The sequence below is a fragment of the Episyrphus balteatus genome, chromosome 1 (assembly GCF_945859705.1).
Source record: "Episyrphus balteatus chromosome 1, idEpiBalt1.1, whole genome shotgun sequence".
Lineage (NCBI taxonomy): Eukaryota > Metazoa > Arthropoda > Insecta > Diptera > Syrphidae > Episyrphus > Episyrphus balteatus.
Genome location: NC_079134.1, coordinates 167,486,334 through 167,508,421, shown reverse-complemented (window position 1 = coordinate 167,508,421; position 22,088 = coordinate 167,486,334). Strand labels below are relative to the sequence as shown.

Here is a 22,088-nt window from a genome sequence, read left to right as displayed (position 1 = left end):
ATCCCAATGGAATTGTGTTGTTTGCACAAAATTGTATCATTTTTCTGTCAAATTGACTCTTGTTTTGTCCAAATTCATACTATTTAATGTCTAATTACTAAAAATATTTTGGTGTAAAGTTGTATCAATTACAAAATACCATAAATATCAAAAATACTTAACAAAATCCAAATTAGTCAGTTTAATCAAGCAACATTGTAAAATTTCAAAAGTTTTGCCGCCTTTAATTTTTTTTCCTGTTTTGTTTTTAATATTCATTCCGTCAATTTCAATGACCAAACTTTATACACACAAATCTTCTTCTTCCATCTTACCCCTCTTGTGTTTCTTATACAAATACCATATTTTGTTCCTTTCATACTGAGAGCACATTCCTTAAACCTATATCAAAGTTATTTGTTTTATTATTTTCTCCATGATTGGATTTTGTAGCAGAATGAAAAATATAAAAAAAAAAAATAAACAGCTTCTGTTAGTAATAACCTTTAACGGTAAAGTGTTTGCCATTTTAAGGCGCGAGACATTCAAGCACATAGCCATGATTATTTTTTTCATTTTTTTTTTGTAAGAAGAGAAAAAGACAAAAAAAAATAATAAAAACAAAAGGAATGCTATGCATTTATAATTTCACTGCTTACATAGCTCCCTCTCTGTCTCACTCTTTTTTTTCTATTTATCTTTGCAAACTCTAAAGTAATAGATCAGGTCTACATATATAAAACTCTTTGATCTACCACTCTATAAATATAAATATAGCTTCTGCTATAGGTTGTTGTGCTGAGAGCTGTGTTACGCTTGGCAATTTTAATTAAGATTTATATCGGCATCGGAACACCTTGTTAACATGTTAAACTTTATTTTTCTTGCGTTTTGGTACACATCTTTTCGCATCACTTTTCTTTCGTGTTTGGAAGACGACAAATACAACACAAAAAAAAAATAAAAGATACTCAATAGAAACCAGCTCCAAGTGGTGCTGGCTGCTGCTACTAAGCAAAAGGAACGAAGTCTCAGAGGAGCTCATTTGGTAGTACGCGCAATGGTATCACACTGAGCTTCATATATGAAAAGGAATAACAAAAAAAAAAAAAAAATGATATAAAACTAAGTGTAGCATACGCCTTAAAACAATTCTCTCTCTCTCGGCTCTATGAAATTCCTTTAAAAAAATATAAAATAACTTCAAAGTAGACTTTCTTTTTAGTTTTCTTTGACTTTCAAGATCAGTCTATGCTGCATCCTCTCTCTTCTTTTTTCCCCAGACGACAACGATATAATATTGTTGGTGGTGGATATATATATATTTGTTGCAGCAAAAAAAACCTTGTTAACATAAAAATCTAATTAATTACTCTATGGTCCCGAAACTGTGTCAAGATTAATTTATATTTGTTTTCGAATGCGCCTTCTACACTGCATCGAACAAAAGGATCATCAACCTTGGATATGATCCTTTTTTTTTCCTTCTTCTTTCTTGTATCTCTTATCCTTTCAATGGTTGTGATTTAACGTAGAAGAAGTCATCGTAGAGACCCCTTTTTTCACGGAGACTTTGCATAAATCATTAAATGGTGTATAGAATGTTACAAAAAAAAAAAATGAAGAAGAGTATTTTTATGCAAAAAAAAAAGGACGATGAACGATGATGTACTTAAACAGAAAAAAAAGGATACATCGAAAGATGCTGCGAATCTGTCGTGCTGCAGTTGGCTTTTCTTATATGTCTTCAAGAAAAAAAAAACTATTTTTTATTTTCTTCTCAAAGTCAAGCAAAAGGGCGTTGGACCATAAAACAGTCAAATGCTAAAAGTTATAGTAGGGGAATTGCTACCGTTTTATATTTCATACAAAAAATGGAACAAAAAAAGGATTTAATTTTTTTTTACTCATTTTTCAAGCTCTTTTGTACGTTTTTAATGTTAAAGTAAAAGACCGTACTTTATAGTTTTTGGTAATTAAAACTATTTTTATTGTTAATCACAAAAAAAAATAAGAAAAATGTGTGAAAAAAATATATAGGTACTTCCAAGTCTTCACGGTTTTAGTTTGTTAATTGCTATTCATATGTACATGGCGTAGAGTTTATTATACTGTGTCTTATGATTATAAGTCTGTCATACGTTTTGATGGTTTGTTATAAGTCATCTTCATGAGAACTAGCTGCTGCTGCTGCTTGATGTTGTAATAATTGTAATGCGTTTTGCTGTTTTAATAGTTTATTACGTTTTGGGTTTCTTAATCCATACACACGTTAGGAGGTTTCGAAATGTATGTTTTTTTTTTTGGAGCTTTTATGATTAAAGTGTTCACTACGGTATTTGCGCAGTTGATATAAAAATTTTCTTTTGAGGCATATTTTTGTCATGTAATTAAAGTCTCATTTTGACTTATGATTAGAGTGGTTTAAAATGGAAAATTTGTAAGTTATTTGTTGTGAGAGAAAAACATTTGGATTTCAACTCAGGAAGTGCTTTTGCTTGTAAGTCGTTTAAACTTTTACTTCCGATTCCATATTTTTTATGATATAGTTTTCCTGTAAAAACTTGTTAATGCTTAAAAAAGATGAAATACTATCATTTTCAATTAAAAAATATGAGTTTTTACAGATTTTATATATTTTTTCCCTCAAGGCTTTTCTTTATTCAAGGGAAATTTTTCTTCTCATTCTTTTTCGTGTAAGACTGCATTAAAACGCAAAACAAAACGTTGAAAAATCAACTTTTTATTAAAAAATTTAAATCCATCATTCCCAAGATGCTTTTTTCGAGTCTTTGAGACCTTTAATCTAACCTTTTATCTTTTTATAATATGAATAAATCTGTTATATAACATATTACCTACATCAAAATTTCTATAAACCAATTAATATTTTCTCAACTTAGATGCCCTAGTTGCTCATTATAGAATTAAATAAAAGAGTTGAGGTACAAACTTTATTTAATCATTTTATATATTTTACATAAAAAAAACTATTTTTTCTTAAAGTTCAATCTAGTTATTACAAAATATTGATAATTTGCAAATTATACATCATTAAAATTAAAAGCTCTCTCAATTTAAGCAAGAATTCTACTTTGGCGTACTTCTCTTCATCATGAAGGAAATTGCCATAAAAAAGTACTAAATGTATGTTTATATCGTATTCCTAATCTTTTATTAAGTAGAAGATAATAACATCTGTGTGTGTGTGTACACTACCCACTTTTAAAAATTTCCTCACACTTCAATTAGTTATAACTTAACTGCGACTTCCTGTTCAACTATTCCAATTAAGATGGTCTTTCGTTTCTATGATTATTAGTTTATTTTTTTTTTTCTTTCTTATTTTCTTACTTTACTTTACTTTTTTTCTAACGCCGCCGGTTGCTCTATTACCACAAAGTGGTAATTATTATTAAGATTGTGACCAATAGTTAACAAGTCGGAAAATCGCATCACTTTCCAACTAGGTATGTTTTTTTTTTTTTCTTCTGTTTCTTTCCACTTTATTCGAAATTCTCTGGGCACTTATCCATTTTTTTTTTTCACACACACATTAACTTACACACTAACTATAATACTAATGTGTTATGAATGACTGCTGGACTGCATCAATTGCGGTGCGGATCGTTTGGCGTTACCACACCACTTGCAAAGAGTTCGAAGTAATTTTCTCTCTAAATGACCCTTATCACATGTTTGCAAAATAAAGAAAAAAAAAAGATTTTTTTTTTAAGTGGATGCTATGGATCAAAAAATGATTGGCGTTAGGATGGAACCATCATCAAATAACAGATCGCAAAACTCCAGTAGCTGCACCTGCTTGGTGTTGTAGCTTATATTTTTTTTTATAATTATACCTCTACTTGGATGTGTTGTGCTATTTAAAGTCCAATAATATTACAGAGATATATAGATAAGAATTGCAAAAATATAATCCAAACTACCTACTCAATTTTGTAATGAATATAAGAAATCAAATTAATAACAAAGTGATTGAAATGTAATTTTTTTGTTTTTTACTAATTTACAGAGTGTAATCATGTTAATGTTCCGAGAGGAGAAAAGTCCCGAAGATGAAATTAAAGCCTGGCAATTTTGGCATAGTAGACAACATTCTGTTAAACAGAGAATACTTGATGCTGGTAAGTAAATTATTAATTTTCTTTTATTTAACACACAAATCTTGAAATCTTTCATCCAAAAAAAAAAAACAAATCTCTTTTTAAAATATATTTTTAGACTTTTTATGTATTAAAATTGAATTTTAAGAAAGCCATTGAGCTGTATACCAAATTTAAATTTGCTTTTTTGCCAAATTTCAATTTTTTTAAGCTTACACATTTCTTAAAAATTGATTATTATGATCCATTAGGAGTTGTAGAACACATCTATTTTTGTTTTCATTAAAAATAACTACCTGTCTAAGGGTTGCAAGCATTGAAGTAAATTTAAACTATTCATATCATCGATTAAGCAATCAAACTGATTTAAACAAAAGAGTTGAGTAAAAAACTTGATTTTGTTAAATTTATAAATCTGGATCTTTTAGGGCAACCCTAAAATGTTTTGTCAAGTACAGCGATATATTGCACACTCACCGTGACACTTGATAAGGAAGGTTGACGTATGACACGACCTAAGATGATATAAACAAAAGAGTTGAGATGAAAACTTGTTATTTTGTATACTATCATTTTAAATGATTTTAATTTTTCATTACATAAAACTTTGATACAAAAAGAAAGAATATTTAAGCTTATTTAATTGCAGCTGAGTTGTACAACATTAGACTAAATGTCGTTGATCTTTTCCCTTCGATGTTTGAGTCAACGAAAATCCTTCTTTATTTTGTAAGAAAGATGCTTTTGGAAATAAGATTATCCTATCTTGTTCCGATAATTTTAGTCTATTACACGAATGATTTTTTTGCAAGTGTGTTTTCCTGTTTTTCTATAATATTTAGAAATTTTATCTGCGGAAGTGTCTTCATTGTATGCATTTCTGATAGATTTTGATAAAAAAAAACTTAAAAACACTTTTCATCTAGCTAATGAGACTCTAATGTCAAAGATTTAAATCAATATCTTTTAACAAAGTTTCTTCCTAATTTGTTTAATAAATCGCATCACCTTATCAGTCTCTTTCAATTTTTTAACAACATGCTACTAAATCAAACACCATATCATCGGTTAATTTAATTTCCATTCATTTTCTTTAAGACCGTTGTTTAGAGAATGTTTAAGAATATTTTCTGTCTATTTCTTTTTTTTTTATTGTTATTATTGTTAAAAGAAAAACTCTTCAATGGCTTATTTACATATCGAAAATATCAATGCAATTAAGATTTGATTTTGATTTTCTTTCTTCATCTTCATCTTATTGAACACTTGTTCATTAAGAACTTTAAAAAAAAAAAAACTGTCAAACAACACAACGACACACGATGCACACCTCTCACTCTATCTATTCATTCATTAAAAATAGAAAATATATATAAACTTCTTTCATTATAATCACGCTTTCAAACTTAATGACTAAGCATCGAAATAGTATCATAATTTGAATCTTTTGCCCCATTATCGTGTGGCTATTATACAAAAAAGAGTTAGTTTATCTACCATTTCAATCCAAAAGAAAAACCCTTTTCTAAATAACAAAAGATACACATCTCAATTTTTTAGACACAAATAAAAACGAATAAAAAGACATTTTCACAGGTGAATTGACAGAGTGAATGGAATTTAGGAAAACAAAACAACACAACCACACATAAAATAGAGTCCAGAGAATGACCAAAGCTGTTGTGCAATATTTTAATCGAATGAAAGTCATAATTTTAACAAATAAATTGTTGACAGTTTTTTGTTTTTTTTGAAAGAACAGAAAAAATGGTTTTGATCGTTTTGAAGCAGTAATAACATAAAAGTGTGTTTCTTATTTTATTGTGGTGCTCTTCAACAACACACAACGAAATATGAAACTGTTAGTTTTTGTTACAATATTATTTCTTCAATGACTATTTTTTATGTAATTCTATATTTTCCTCCATCTGTTTTGAATGCATAATAGTAATAAAAACTCACACTGTGTGTAGGTTCAAGGAAACTAGAGCAATTTCCGACTTTGACAAAACCGATGGCGCATAGCACCGTCTGTTGTTTTTGTCTCCTCTCTCTCTCTGTCCGAAGAGTTTGAATTTATCCAACAAAAGTATAATGTGACAGAATGTTGCAAATTGTCCGATAACCATCGTTACATGCACTAGCATTTGCTATTTGCAACTATGCGACAATTTTATCTTTAAAGAAAGAAAAAAATAAACAGCAACTTCACGAAATTGATTTCACCTGTTTAAATTAATGCCTTTGGGTGCACACACTCCTTGGTGATGGCGGTCGGTGGTGGTGGTGGTGATGGTCATCGTTTGGTGTATCTTCCTTTTTTCATGTTGTTTTAGTTTGTATTCTAAACCTCTGAGAGAAGGAAGGAAAAAAATCACCTCGCCAAAGGACATTTAATGTTCAATCTACAGACGAGATACATTCGAAGCGATAAGTAATTAGTTGGATGTCGTGTTTAACGGCAAACGGCACAAAAAGATACACAAGAACCACTATTAACAAAAAACCTAAAAAAAAAAAAAAACCACGCGTTGTTAAGTAGATTTATATATATAAAAATATATATATGCAAATAAACCTTGAGGGGGAGAGAATTCTTTATAGATACAGATAGGACTTGTTTATTTTTTATTTTCAAGTTTATATCAAAAGACAATTTATCTTGTAATTATTGAACGAAATATGCAGGTACCTCTGAAAACATACATAGCATTGCTATGTGCATTGAAAGTAATAAATTTTCTGTTTTTTTTTTATTTTATTCGGTTATATGATACTTTACATATATATTTTTGTATGTAGTTTGCAAGAGTTCAAGATTTATTTTTTTTTTTGTGTTTGAAATCTCAAAATTTATTGGTAGTATTAATTTTCTGATTTATTTATTTTTGATTTATTAATTAAAATATTTGTTATTTTATTTCTGTCAATTTTTTTTTTTTTAGATACGAAAAATTCCGTTGGTCTTGTAGGATGTATTGAAGAAGTTTCACATAATGCTATTGCAGTTTATTGGAATCCATTGGAAAGTTCTGCCAAGGTAAGTTTTTTGCTATTTTTAATTAATTAAATTGTATGAAATTTGAAGAAAACGAAAGAGCTGATAAGAAAACTTGATTTTCTTCTATTTTGAAGAGTATTTGGTAATACATTGATTCCAAATTTGTTTTTTTAGATTTGTTATCTTCAAGGTAACCTCGGCTCTAAGCAGGGGTCAAGAGATCAGTTCAATACAAAAGGCATAAATAGAGAATTGATAACCAAATTTTCTGAGTGGTGACTGAACATATCCTTAATAGAAAATCAAAGTCAAAGAATCGGATGTTGTTCCAAGAAAGAAGTTTATTTTCGATTGTCTGAAAAATTTTTTTTTAAATCAAGTCCGTTCTTTTCTCATCGTTTCTCAAGTAAAAGTGTGCCAAGTAGGTACTTTTGTAAACAGTTTTGATTATGAAAAAAAGCCTCCTTCGTGGTTAGTAAAAATATTTTAATTCGACAAAAAACAAGATTTTTTGATCAAAAAATGTCTTACGTCTGGTTGGCGACTGAACATATTCTATAAGTTGTATTAAAAAATTGTATACGAAAATGATTCAAATGAATTAATCTAAATGCTTTTATGGTGTGAAATAGGGATGCTAATGTACTCCAATCATAAAGAATATTGTTGACCTAAATGTCTGTATGGCGACCAAACATACCCTTTCAAAAAATAGTTCATTTTTGAAATAAGTACATGCCTGAAACAAAATGAAGCAAGATGATTCATTTGATCTAAAAACTATTCAACTTTCGATGATTGGAAAAAATCTCAATTAATCATAACTTCTGTCGTTTGGTGTACGCCTATTTCTCATTAAAAAAAAATCTTGATAAATGTATAAGAAATGCAAAAAATGGTTATGACAAATTGCAAGTCGTGTAAATCATACACCATACTAATTAATGAAAACACCACAGAAAAAACTACTCTTTTGATAAAAAAAAATCAAGTAAAACATTAAAAAAAATTTCCATTATATGCCGAATAGAAATCATTTTAAATGATTTAGTTGTTTATTTGCTATAATAAATGGGATGAAACAAAATTTATATATCGCCTTTAAACAACCAATCAATATGTAAATTACTACATCATACAATATTCTGTGTGTGCATAAGTTAAATTGATTAAAGAAAAAAAAAACATATAAAAAACACCGAACAAATCAATAATAACAAAATAAAAACAAAATAAATAAGTCATTAAGTCCAATCAAAGATAATGAAAATGAAGAAAAAAAAAAAATTAAATGAAAACAGAGAAAAAAAAAACACAAATTAAATTTATATATCTCACAAACAAACACAAGACATTGGATATTTGCATTAAATATTTAAATTGTATAAGAATTTATTTTATTTCAATATGAAAAAAATATATAAATACAAACACTACAAGTCTTGACCACTGTGTAAAGTACTTCGAGGAGAGGTAGTACAGTCATAGTCTGTGGGAAATATAGAGATACACTTTGGCATATGAATGAGGAAAAAAAAGTGTATTTCTCTAAGTAAAATGATTTACAAACTGTTCAAGTTGCTATATCACAGAGAAGTGATTAATAATTTATGCAACACAATTTAATTTTTTTTTTTTTTCATTTTAACTCATATAAATTTAGTGTGCGCCTTTGAGAGTCACACTATAAGCCAGCCAACCAACCAAACTAACCAAACAAAAATATATACAACGAGACGACGAACAACGACGATGATGACGACAACCAAACGACAGAGAGCAACGATGAAATGCAATTATTGACATGAGGTAGCAATTACACAGCTATTCGCGATTAATTTCTGTCCACAATTTATTAATTAATTCACAGACAACAGACATTCATACAAAACACTTCATATGCTAGTGGCAGCGATATGTATATATGCATGTATCAATGTTGTTTATTTTTTTTTTTTATTTAATTTTTTTGCTCAAAGTCTGTGTCTTTGAATATGTCTCTCAGCCTCATTGAACAACCAACTAATGGGTTAATAAGCTAAAATCTGTTCACAGTGTATTTACTTATATATATTTCCGGGCACCGATCATAAAAAAAAACAACAAAACAACCTTAGACTGACACAATCTTTTTATGGATTAAAAAAGCAGAAAAAAAAATTGAAATGGTAATACAAATATAAGCTATAAATGGGTAGCTAACCAATTACCTTCAGGGGTTCAACGTCCTACGAAGTTTGTGGTTTCAATTTTTTTTTATTATTATTTTTAAAACATAAATCTTGACAAAAAAAAAAGAAACATAAATTTTAAATTGATACTTAGCACGAGAGAACAATACAAACTTAATCCCGATCATTTGGTTCGATAATAATAATAGCACAGCACATAAACCATTCTCTATCGTGTAACGCCTCCATCACACCTGGAAGCAGTCTTTATAAAAAATTTCTGAGATACCTACTTTTTGAAAAAAAAAGTAGATACATTTTTTTCAAATGCAAAAATGTTAAATGAGTTTGGTAATTGTAGTAGGACGTAAATGAATACACATAAACTTCCTTAGCTTCAAGCCTATAGAATGGCTAATTATTCATCTAAAAAAGTCTTTTTGGTCCACAAAACTTAAGAACAAAAAAGAATGAAAAAAATTACCCTAAAACGACACAAAACAAAATTGTATATCCTTTTGCCCACCGAAAAAAAATGTTCTACATAAAAATGAAAAATGTGTTTTATAGTCTTTAGGTGCACCACATTGTAGAGCAAAAAAAAAAAAAAAAACAACGATATATACCTTCCAGTTAAAGAGTTATATATTATAAGAGGCTCCCCAGAGTATCTTATATAGAAAACTGTAATTTTTTGTTTTTGTTGGTCGATCTACGTAATTCCAGAAACGGAAATTGAGATATTTTTCATAACTCTTAGGCGCACACACATGTGGGTATGAATAATAAATTTCCATCCAAAACAATTTTTTGTTGTTGTTTTTTTTTTTTTAAGTTACTACTATAGTGCTACCGCCTTGGGGAGGTGTATTCTCTTGAAGTAAACTAAGCGAGAAAGATATATTATACACTATACATTGTACTACTACTGTGCATGTAAAATAGTTGTTGTGTTGCAGTTTTATACGTTATCGTTTTGTGTCCTAGCCAATCGGTTTTTTTTGCAAATTGCAATTAAGCTTGATTAGGTTTAATCGGTTTTTGATATTTATGAGTTTTCATTATCATTAAATTCATTGACTGCAAACTATATACAAGGGGAATACAAAATTAATCTAGTCCAGTGTAAGCGAGCGGCACTGTTTTTATTGAGAAGGTAATTTTTGATGAATGGGGTAAGTTAGTTATTAACTTTTATACAAAAGACAGTGACAGATTTGCATTTGTTTTGTTTTTTTTTTTTTAATGAATACATTTTTTTTATTGGGAGGATTTTTGCAAGATATTTTAATAACACAACAGGATGTAATTAATTAATTAAGCAAATATAAGCTCTTTAAGACATAGAGGTATTACTTTATGAAAAATATTATCAAAATATATCAAAACAAAAGTTTTTACAAAATCGAGTTCGAACTTCAACTCTTTCGTTTTAGTGAATTGTGTGGAGAAATGTCCTTCTATTAACATTTTTTGATGCAGAAATGTTAAATTAAAGGAAAGTTATTTCCTTAACTTCCAAAATAGGTACTTTCCTTTATGAAAAACTAAACTTATTCGGCTGGTTTACCTAAAACGAATAGAATTTTTTACCAAACTTCAGAAATTATTTGTTTTTTTTTTTTTTTCCTTTATTCCTTTTAAATGGTAAAAAGCTGTAATATATTGTCAATGTATCCAAAAACTTTTTCAAAATAAGAAAAAAAGCAGGGCAATTTTGAACCAGTGAATACAAAACAGACCTATTTTGGGAATCTCCAGCTAATTTTTCTTCTCTGTCATCTTGTAGAATACTTTTGCAGCGCCATCCACCTTGCAATGTTTTTTAGTGAATTACTCCCAAATAATGTCAATGACATATTAAGCAATCGATAATGCCAGTTGTAAATCTCTAAAAAAAAGATAATTATCATTTCATAAAAAAATATGAAAGAGCTGAGGTTAAAACTTGATTTTGTAAAAATCATTTTTTTTTTTAATTAATTTAAAGCAAAAATTCACAGAGACGCCATGAGCGGCTTTTAGATACGGTGAATAAAATGATCAAAATACATATATCACCTGACTTAAATGTTACCTTAGCAAGAAACCGTGATTGAAAAAAATCATATCCAATCAAAATTGATGAAATCAAAGATATGATAGATCGATATGCAAATAAGCCAAATAAAAAAAACCTTGCTACAACTATATTTATTGATTTAATCAAATCAAAATCATAACAACGTTAAAAAAAATACATTCATGATGTAAAAACTGATATAAATCATAGATCAAGATATGAAAAATTCCAAAACAAGACCAAACAAAAAAAAATCAATTCTTAAACCCACATGGTTTTTTTGCTGTTTGTTTCAAATCTTATCAAATTACATTCACCTATAATATTTATCACAAAAGTGTATTGCAATAAATAACAAACATTGATTCCATTTCGAGAGCGCGCGCGTTACAAACCAAAATGCAAACAGATGTAAATTGCTATAATAATGTAACACAACCACACCACCTACCAAACACCATCTATAACATCTACCAACCTCTCTTTGCAACCATTAGATGTAATAAAGTATCGATTTTAAATTCACAAATCCACGTGCATTCATTTATTTATTCAATTTTTTTTTTTTTTTAAATACAACAAAAAAAATCTTAAGAAAAGAAAATATTTCAGAAAAAAATAAAAAAAAAAAACAAGAGTGTTGGTGTTAAGATATTTAATTTACCATATCCACCACTCTTAAGCAAAGATAGAAAAAAAATACGAAAAAAAAACCTCTCAGATAGTATCAACATATTTCAACAATCGAATGCGATAAATCTCGAATTATAAGAAAAACTGCTTAACCCCAACGAACAGCAGCCAATATAGAGACCATTATCTAATCTTTAAAGGAGAATATAGTATTATAGTGGTGTATGGTTATTTATATATAATTTTTTGTATTTTTTTTTTTTTTTAATTTTATTAAAGAGAGACCTCAAAAAGTTACGCGCATTTCGACGACCAATATTTCGAAATTTTACAAACACACACAAAATTCCATTAAATGCCAATAAATTTCATATCAAAATATTCAAATATAATCGAACACATGGATATATTTTTTTTTTTGTATCAAAAAAATATACATATATATACACCTGGTAAATGTCATACATTAGCAACAACAAGATGTATTCAAATTAGACACTCAATTCCATGGCGATTTCAATAAATTTATTTTTTGTATTTTTTTTTTTTTTTAGTTTTTTTGTTTGACAAAGAGAAAATGAAACTTCTCAAAAGGGCTAGATAGATAGTTAGATAGATAGATAGACTAACCATACGGTGCGCACCTGAGCATCATCATCAACTTCATCGAAGAGGAGGAAGTGATTTTTATTCAAAAAAAAAATTAAAAAAAAAAAAACTACCTCATCTTTGATTCAGAATTCGGAATCAATATAAATACGAAATAGATGCCAAGAGAGTATCTCTATCTATCTTTTCTCGAATGTGTATCTTTTTTTTTTGTATCTATTGTGGGTTTCTGCGTTAATAGCTACGCACGCACTATGACTATAAGCAATCCCCGATGGTAAACCATCTCAAACGCACAGAGCATCTCAGCCAGCATCTCACTTTTGATAAAAATCTCTTTCTTGGATCTGAAAATTTATACAGCAAGTATGTTTTTTTTTTCTTACTACGTTTGGGTGCTGCTTCCATTTCCATCGATAGTCTGCTAGAATATATTTGCCTAAATACCTACCAAAGGCAACGTTTTGAGAATTGAAAAATCTCTCAATAGATAGAAATCAATTGGCCATTTTCAATGATGCCTGGTATATACCAATAGAAGAGATATCTTTTGCCTTTTGCTCGCTCGACAAAGAAGAAAAAGAATAAAATATTTATCCATACGCAATTGATTACCACAGTGCAACAGCGCGCGATGGTAGCATCATCGATCAGTTGAGTTTTGCAGTACAGTGAGCTTATAGAACACAGCAGGCTGTATATGTTTGTGGTATTTTTGTGTGCAGAAATTGCGCACAAAATGCCTTAAACATTATTCCCATTTGGCGCTGTAAGAGCTCCTGAGGAGAATACAGCAGCAGCAAACGTCCATAGTCTTCGTTTTTGAAATTCCTTTGAGAGTTTTCTTTTATTTTTTTTTTTCTATTTTTTTTTTTTTTTGTATTTTGTCGTTTTTTGTTTGATTTCTTTGTAATCGAATGCAGTTGTAACTGCTGCTTGATGCAATAGCAGCAGCAGCAGAAGTAGCATCAACAATGGCTAGCTACCACCATTAGACATATGTTTCGCATTATTTAAAACAAAAGACTTTTGCCCATCTACAGGTGTGGTATGTTGTGGTTACCGCTGCTGCTGCTTGAGGATTTCCTTCATTGCGAAAGCGGCGCGATGCGTGATTATCATCATCATCCACATGGACTCATTGTCGTCGTCGTCTTCGTCGTCGTCACAATCCACATGACAACGAAGACAATTGTTGAACAACCCAAAGAAACTCCTCCTTGCTTATTCACTATATCACCATCATCTCACTGTTTTGATGATGGTGGAAGAGTGTTCTTCTTGGAATCAACAATTTTTGCGATATGTGTTTCCCTGTTTATTTTGTTTTTTTTTTTTTTTTTTTCAATTTAGTCTTCATTTCACAATTTTCATTGTTGGTCACATGGAATGTAATCGATTGTGAGAAGAATAAAAGATTTGATTTCGTGTTAATTACAGAGATTGCTATTTTATTTACTCTTTTTTTTTTTCTTATTAATTTTATTGTTTAAGGGTAAAATTAAAAGCAAACATTCTTTTATTGGTAAATCATCAAAATGCATTCCACATGTGTTACTGTGGAATAAAATTTTCTATACTAACTTAGTATGTGTATCATGTTTGTAGAGTGCGAAAATTGATGCAAGGAATTTGTGAGATAGGCAACATTTTTATATATCTTTGTAAGGTATTGACAGTGCGATGCCTTTTTTGTTAAGTTTTTATCAATTTTTCAGAATCAACTTTCTGTGTGTGTGTAGATGATAGATTTTAGTAGATTCTTTGTGAGATGGAGGGAAAATATTTGAAATTCTTGTAATTTTCTTTCCTTATATTTCGTATTGTGGATTCCAAGGAAGTTCAGTTTTGAAGTCTAACTGTGTGATATTGTTTTATGCAATTGGCTGCCACTTGTTGGTTGATTTGCAAGTTTTTCGAATTCAAATTCGTCTTTTTTTTAATAAAAAAAATATTTTTTTTTATTAAAAAAAATATTTTTTTTATTAAAAAAATTATTTTATTTTTTTTTTTTTTTTTTTCAAATCAAGTGAAATGTTCTTCTGTTTTCTTTTGTCACCAATCTTAATTGAAAATACAACATCATAAATTAATAAAAAAAAAAATATTTTTTTTATTAAAAAAAATATTTTTTTTATTAAAAAAATTATTTTATTTTTTTTTTTTTTTCAAATCAAGTGAAATGTTCTTCTGTTTTCTTTTGTCTCCAATCTTAATTGAAAATACAACATCAAAAAAAAAAATATTATTTAATTAAAATTTTTTTTATTAAAAAATTATTTTTTTTTTTTCAAATCAAGGAATTTTCTTCTGTTTTCGTTTGTCTCCAATCTTACTTTAAAATAAAACAAAACTAATCGATTACTATTTCTATCTCTTTTTTTTTAGATCAATATTGCCGTTCAGTGCCTGAGTACGGATTTCAGTAGCCAGAAAGGTGTAAAGGTAAGTCAAACAAATAAACAAAAAAAAACTTCTCTCAATTCTTTTGGTGTTTTTTTTTTTTTATAAAAACCAAAAACGCATTACAAATCCAATGCTCAAAAAAAGAAAATTCTATACAATTGGCTATAACCTAGAAGAAAAGAATCAAATTTAATTGTCACTTTTCTATAATTCTCTATTCAATCTATCCACCATATGATTGTATAAAATTTAAAACCTAACAGATAACATAAAGAAAAAAGAATACAAAAAAAGAAGTAACATCCTTCCATTATCCTTTTTTTAAATCAAAAGAATCCACCGTCCTATCTTATTCTACCATATTGTAGATAACTAAGTATCTATGCCTCATATTTAGTGCTATTTGGTGTTTCAATCACCTTTGCGTGTAGATAAAATATCCCCACACGGATCAAATACACAATAAAAAAATAAATACAAAATAACGTAGGTATCTTAATGTGGGAAGAATGAAAATAATAAAAAAAAAAAAAATTCAAACAAACACCCTACTGCACGCATTTATAACTCCTTAGATTGAGATTGAATAAGAAAACAAAACAACAACAAAATGCGCACAGCACCTAAAACACCTGTGTGTGATCTCTACTCACATGGACCATATATACCCAAAGTTGTTTTATATTCTCCCAAATGCAGTTTTACTTTAAATAAGATTTATTACCACACAACAGAATATGTGTGGTAATAAATAAAAAAAGAATTCACGCGGCAGGTCATGATTGAGGTGCCTTGTAGAGAATGCGTGTTTTTTTTTTTATATTTATATATATTTTGGCTATATATGAGCTAAAAGAGGCTGCTAAAAATTCTTGACTTTTGTTTAATTTTTTTTTATCAGTTTTTGTTTAAAATTTCTAACCTTAACTTGCATTAAAGAATGTGGGGTTCTTAAACCTTGCAAACAATATGTCAAAACTAAACCCATAAAGTTATATCTTTTAGAATCTTTGGAGTTAAGCATTAATCTTGAGACCCCTATATTGAGTTAAAATATTAAAAGCCAAACAAACCTCAATAGATCTAATGACAGTTAATCTTAAATTTGTCTATATTAGATTTATTTTTAGTTGAAACAATTGGAACGCAAACTAAAAATTAATTCAGACCCTTATATAGCCAAGTCTTATTGGTTTTTTTTCAACTTAGTCCAAGATTTTTAAACAGTAGATTGTATTAAATTTTTTGAAATTTTTTTTTCCAAAAAATATCTATATCCTATTGGACCTGGTGAAAATCCACATTTTCTTTTTAGGGTCTCAAGGTACTTACAAATTTTTTTCGGTTGTTGTTTTGTTGAAATTATTTTTTTTCATTTGATATTCTGGATCTTAGATAAAAATTATAAATAGATCAGAATTGTGAAGTTATGTTGCAAAATCTAGAGGTCCTAATCTATTTCAAATTGGGTCTTTATTTTGTATTACATTTTATTACAAATACAAATAACGCATATACAAAAAAAAAATCTGTAACTCTTATGAATATTAAAATTTGCATTTTGTTACTTAGGGCCCCAAAACAACAAATACCGATAACTCTATTTTAATTTTTATTCAAATTCTTGCAGGCTATCTTCTTATCTAAACTTGAAATTTTTTAATCAATCAATTAATAGAAGTTGAATTGATTTTAATTTTGTGTAAAGTTCTAGAGGTCCTAAATTATTTATCCATTCTGCATATTAATGCGACTATTTGATTTTATATTTTTTTAAACTTATAGAAACAACATCATAACGCTGCGTTCATTTAATGCTAATTTTGAACCACGGGTCCTAAATTTTCATATAACAAACGGTAACCTTTAAAGAAACAAAGATTTAACTTAAAAAAAACTCATAGTTGCATTCTGTTAATGACCTGATAGTAAAAATAATTTTCAAGTTCATTTATGACCCCTTCTCAACCTTGGGGTCTTAAAACTACTTATCCAATACAACGATATAAAACGATTTCTTTAAGTTTTTGGTTCACAAACTAATATTTTTACTATATACATATTTCCTTAGAATGTTGAAATTTTGACCCTTAGAAGGTCTTAAGTAGTTTAAATATTTGGAGCTTAATTGATTAATGTGCCAAATTGTTTCTTTAGCAAAACTACTAAAGAAAATAATATTAGTGATAGTATTTACCCTTAAAAGACCCGATTTTTACTTTTAACGCTTACAGTGACTTTGTTCTATGCAATTTGTGAAATTTACTCTTTCGCGTGTAAAATTTGATCGTGAAAATTCGGAATGACCAAAACGATCATCCAATTTTAAAACCACACAAAAACCTAATCAACCTTCTGAAACCATGTTTCATCACCACGAAATTGTCACAAAGATACATGATATTATTGCGTTAAATTTAAGGCCATTTATTTTCTTATCTAAATTTCGAATTAAGTGAATTAGTTTTTTTCGAAAAACAAAAATGTATATCACGGTTACGTAAATTTGTATTATAAAAATCATTCATTTCCATTAAATTGCGTCATACTTGAAAACAATAATAGTAAAAAAAATATTCCAAATTCTTGATAAAAAAAATTCAATAAAATAACAAACTCATCACCCATATAGCAATGATGGAACTAATCGTCCATCACACCTGTATCAATTTTTTTTTGTTTTCTGTCTTTTTCATTTTAAACAAAAAGTTAACCATGAAATCGATTCCGCTACTTTCAATTTACATTTCATAGCAATAAAAAAAAAAAAACGTACATATTACTAAAAGCCTTTCAACAGAGATTTTATTTTGATTTTTAATTAGACGATACCATTAATTCCCACCCAAAAAAAAAAAGACCTATTATAATCGAGTGGGTCTGTTACATAGAAGACAAGACAAAGTGACAAAAAGCGAGACACTTTTGTTTCAAACGTTTGTTACCTTTATTTTATAATTAACATATACATGATATGCCTATAGCACCATCGCCACTATCAGAAATACATTAGCTTTGAAGCTGTGGTGCTTCAGCGCCCACATGGAAAAAAGACTTCTGTGTTGTGATGGTTTGTTGCTTATAATCATCTGTACAACACCGACCAACCAACCAACCAAAGTGTCGCCTTCGATACCCACTAGCTATTAATAATAATGAGGGTTTTTTATATTTATTTATTTTTATATTTTTTATTGCGACATGCGAAATTGAATAGGCTTGTAATATATTTTTGTATTCTTATTTGAAACAAAAAAAAAAATAGGAAAAAAACCTCGTCGATAACCTACGAACATCGATCGATTTATACACAACAAAAAAAATATCTATAGACAGTTTAAAGATAGATACTTGGAGACTTAAGAAGAATTTGTTGTCCATTTCCTAGACCACATTATTCATCATAATTTTCTTTTTTTTTTTTTTTGTTTTTCTTTGTACACTTTACGCACACCAATTCTACAATCATACAAAACAGACAAATAAGAAAAAAAAATTAAAAATAAATATAAATCTCAAGATTAATGCACGCAATAGAGTTGACATCTTGTCATGTTATTTTGCGAATAAATTAATTTTCATTTTCGTTTTGCACGCACCTCTTCATCATCATGGTGCTGGTGCACAAAAACCCCAAGATCAACCAACGCAACATATAATACAGATACGATAGCAAAGAGAGATAGAGTCCTGCCAACGCATTAAATTTTGAGAGACACCCGTATCTATGATTGATGGATAGTGATTTAATTAAAAATCTATAATTGTCCACTACCACGGATACAAATACATATATAAACTAATATCTGGCGATGGTCAAATAAATAATTTTCACATCTTATCGATAAAACTAGTAAAATAAATAAAAGATAAAAAAAACTTGTGTATAATATTTAAATTGGCTTAAAAAAAACAAGACAGAAAATTAAAAATAAAAAAAAAAAAACTGTCTCAAGTATGACCGTCTGTCTGCTTGAGTGTTCAATTAATGTTAAATACGCCTAATTTTCAATATAAGAAATTAAAAAAAAAAAATTAAAATAAAAAAATTTACATATAATTGATTTGCATTGATCATGCTGTGTCGAGATTTCTTTGAGAATATTTTTATTTTTATTTTTTTTTATTTTTGTATAATTTTGATTTACGAGTGCAGTTAATTGCTGTGCAATGGCACAGCAGCCCCGCCATACAACAACTTGCGAAATTAATTTCAATCGAATAACGAACGATTTGCGTATTTAGATTGCGCACACTACATTGCTCTTATTTTTTTTTCTGTTTGTTGTATTATATTAGTTGGTGTGTAATTGGTGTTGAGCTTTTAATCTATTAATTGGATTTGTAAGGTTATTTTTTTTTTTTTTTCAGTTTGTCTTTTGAATAAATATATTTATATGATTTTTTTATTTCAGGGTCTACCACTGCATGTACAAATTGACACATTTGAGGATCCACGGGATACACAAGTTTTCCATCGAGGCTACTGCCAAATAAAAGTCTTCTGCGATAAGGTAAGTGGATTTTGTAAAAAAAAAAAAATATTTAAATACACTCCGCGAAATAATTATAAGGACAAATTTATTTGATTCGTCTTAAGATATGTAAAGGATATTATTTTTTATTTCTTTTATGAATAAGGAGACATGTATATGGGGGATTGTTTCCCACCATTTGTTTTTATTTAATTCAGCAGAATACAATAATACAGTTATTTTTTTCGGGTCTGGAGCGAAATAATTATAAGGACACATCTGATTTTTGCACTAAAAGTGAGATTTAGCGAGATGAAATGTAAACAAAAGTAAGCAAAACAGTTAGAAAATGAATTTAAACCTATTATAACCATTTCAAAAGTAAAATTTTTCGGTTATTTTAAAATAAGGCGTGAAAAACCCCTGATCCAGGCAGAAATGGGCAAAATCGAGGCCTACCATGAATAGGGCTTGTGTAAATGGGAAAAACTGGAGGATTAGAAACGTCCGATTGTGTAATTGATAATTTAATTTACAAAGGTGACATGTATAGTTAACTAAAACGATCAGGGAGGAAGCCTTTGGTCGAAGAGAGAGCCAAAAGTCACAAAAAATGAAGTATTTTACGTGAGAATTTGACAGCAAGAGAAATTTTCGAGAAAATGAAATTGGAAGTGAGAGTATGTTGAGTGCACTAAATAATGGAGGTCAACTAAGCCCATTCCTACGAAGGTAAATGGTGAAAACCGGTGGTCTTGCCGAGACATAAACTTGCCCGCCTTCGCACCGGCAAAAAGTATAGGTTCTGGGATGAAAAATGGAAAAACCGTTATGTACACCATCTAGGCTATCCAAATTATACTTTCTCTCATTGATGAACTTAAAAGTTTTTCCATTTTTCATCCCAGAACCTATGATTTTTGCCGAGGCGAAGGCGGGCAAGTTTATGTCTCGGCAAGACCACCGGTTTTCACCATTTACCTTCGTAGGAATGGGCTTAGTTGACCTCCATTATTTAGTGCACTCAACATACTCTCACTTCCAATTTCATTTTCTCGAAAATTTCTCTTGCTGTCAAATTCTCACGTAAAATACTTCATTTTTTGTGACTTTTGGCTCTCTCTTCGACCAAAGGCTTCCTCCCTGATCGTTTTAGTTAACTATACATGTCACCTTTGTAAATTAAATTATCAATTACACAATCGGACGTTTCTAATCCTCCAGTTTTTCCCATTTACACAAGCCCTATTCATGGTAGGCCTCGATTTTGCCCATTTCTGCCTGGATCAGGGGTTTTTCACGCCTTATTTTAAAATAACCGAAAAATTTTACTTTTGAAATGGTTATAATAGGTTTAAATTCATTTTCTAACTGTTTTGCTTACTTTTGTTTACATTTCATCTCGCTAAATCTCACTTTTAGTGCAAAAATCAGATGTGTCCTCATAATTATTTCGCTCCAGACCCGAAAAAAATAACTGTATTATTGTATTCTGCTGAATTAAATAAAAACAAATGGTGGGAAACAATCCCCCATATACATGTCTCCTTATTCATAAAAGAAATTAAAAATAATATCCTTTACATATCTTAAGACGAATCAAATAAATTTGTCCTTATAATTATTTCGCGGAGTGTATAATTTCAATGCAATTAAAAAAAATCATGATTATTACCACTCAAAAAGATAGAGGTAGGCGTCAATCAAATGACAGCCTACTTTAAGAAAGACTCCATCAAACATCACATATATAAGCCAGGTGTATTTTTATTTTCTTCAATTTTTTTCTTTATTTTTTATAATTCGAAAATGTTAGCGAATCCTTAATTAGTAACACCACAAATCGTTGTACTTGTGTGTACAGAAGAAAAAATATGGCAAAGAGAGAGAAAATATATAAATTAAATTGGTTTTAAGCATTGCATTAAAAGTAATACAAAAAAGAAAAAAAAAACATCCAAAAACAGAAATACCAACTTCAATCTTCAAACTGTCAGCTTATAGGGGGGATTACACTCGAGTCGTGTTGAGTATATTCCAATATAAATTCCTTCTCTGTCAGAGACTTTATTTTTTTTTTTTTACTTCTAAATGCAATGGCAATTTGCTTTTAATTTTTCAATTAAAATTTCTGAATATTATATTTGATTTGATTTGATATTTAGTTGCTATTTTTTTTTTTTTTTATTCAAACTTAATCTGAAAATAAAAATCCATAAGTGGTTTTCTTTATATTTTTTTTTTTTTTACCTGACAAATCTATCACTCTTTCTCATTCTTCTTTGTTTTCATAGTGATTTTTTGTATTTATCAAGAAATTTATGAGTAGTTGGCTATTTTTTTTTTTAATTTAAGTAATATTATGGCGCATTCATTGTGACAACCGTTATACAGACTAATTACAAATCTATATTTATGTATTTATTTATTTTTTGTAATTACTTCAATCAGAAGTGTAAACAATTTGTGATGTAATTCCTTGAAATAGGTAGTCAATTTACTAAAAAATAAAAAAAAAAATATATACACATTGAAGCTATGATTGCACTGAAATGAAATTCAATGAGTCAGAATAATAAGTTGGAGAGAGACATTTTTGTTTTTATTTAAACATTTAATCGTGATCTG

The 22,088-nt window shown here is 28.8% G+C and overlaps 1 protein-coding gene and 1 long non-coding RNA gene across 4 annotated transcripts in view; one reads left to right on the top strand and one right to left on the bottom strand.

Annotated features, from left to right (window-relative positions):
• The window catches only part of LOC129907718 (protein grainyhead), a 217,025-nt gene that overhangs the window by 179,212 nt on the left and 15,725 nt on the right, over positions 1 to 22,088 (top strand). For all 3 annotated transcript variants that reach the window (XM_055984058.1, XM_055984059.1, XM_055984057.1), the window contains exons 7-10: positions 4,013 to 4,124; positions 7,049 to 7,143; positions 14,968 to 15,024; positions 19,401 to 19,499. In XM_055984058.1, the coding sequence (XP_055840033.1) occupies positions 4,013 to 4,124; positions 7,049 to 7,143; positions 14,968 to 15,024; positions 19,401 to 19,499 (363 nt within the window). The remainder of the gene's footprint in view (positions 1 to 4,012; positions 4,125 to 7,048; positions 7,144 to 14,967; positions 15,025 to 19,400; positions 19,500 to 22,088) is intronic.
• LOC129907719 (uncharacterized) lies at positions 19,385 to 21,608 on the bottom strand. The gene is made up of 3 exons (XR_008771137.1): positions 21,438 to 21,608; positions 21,136 to 21,311; positions 19,385 to 19,489 (listed from the first exon to the last, which is right to left on the bottom strand). It is a non-coding gene; the product is annotated as an uncharacterized LOC129907719 (long non-coding RNA).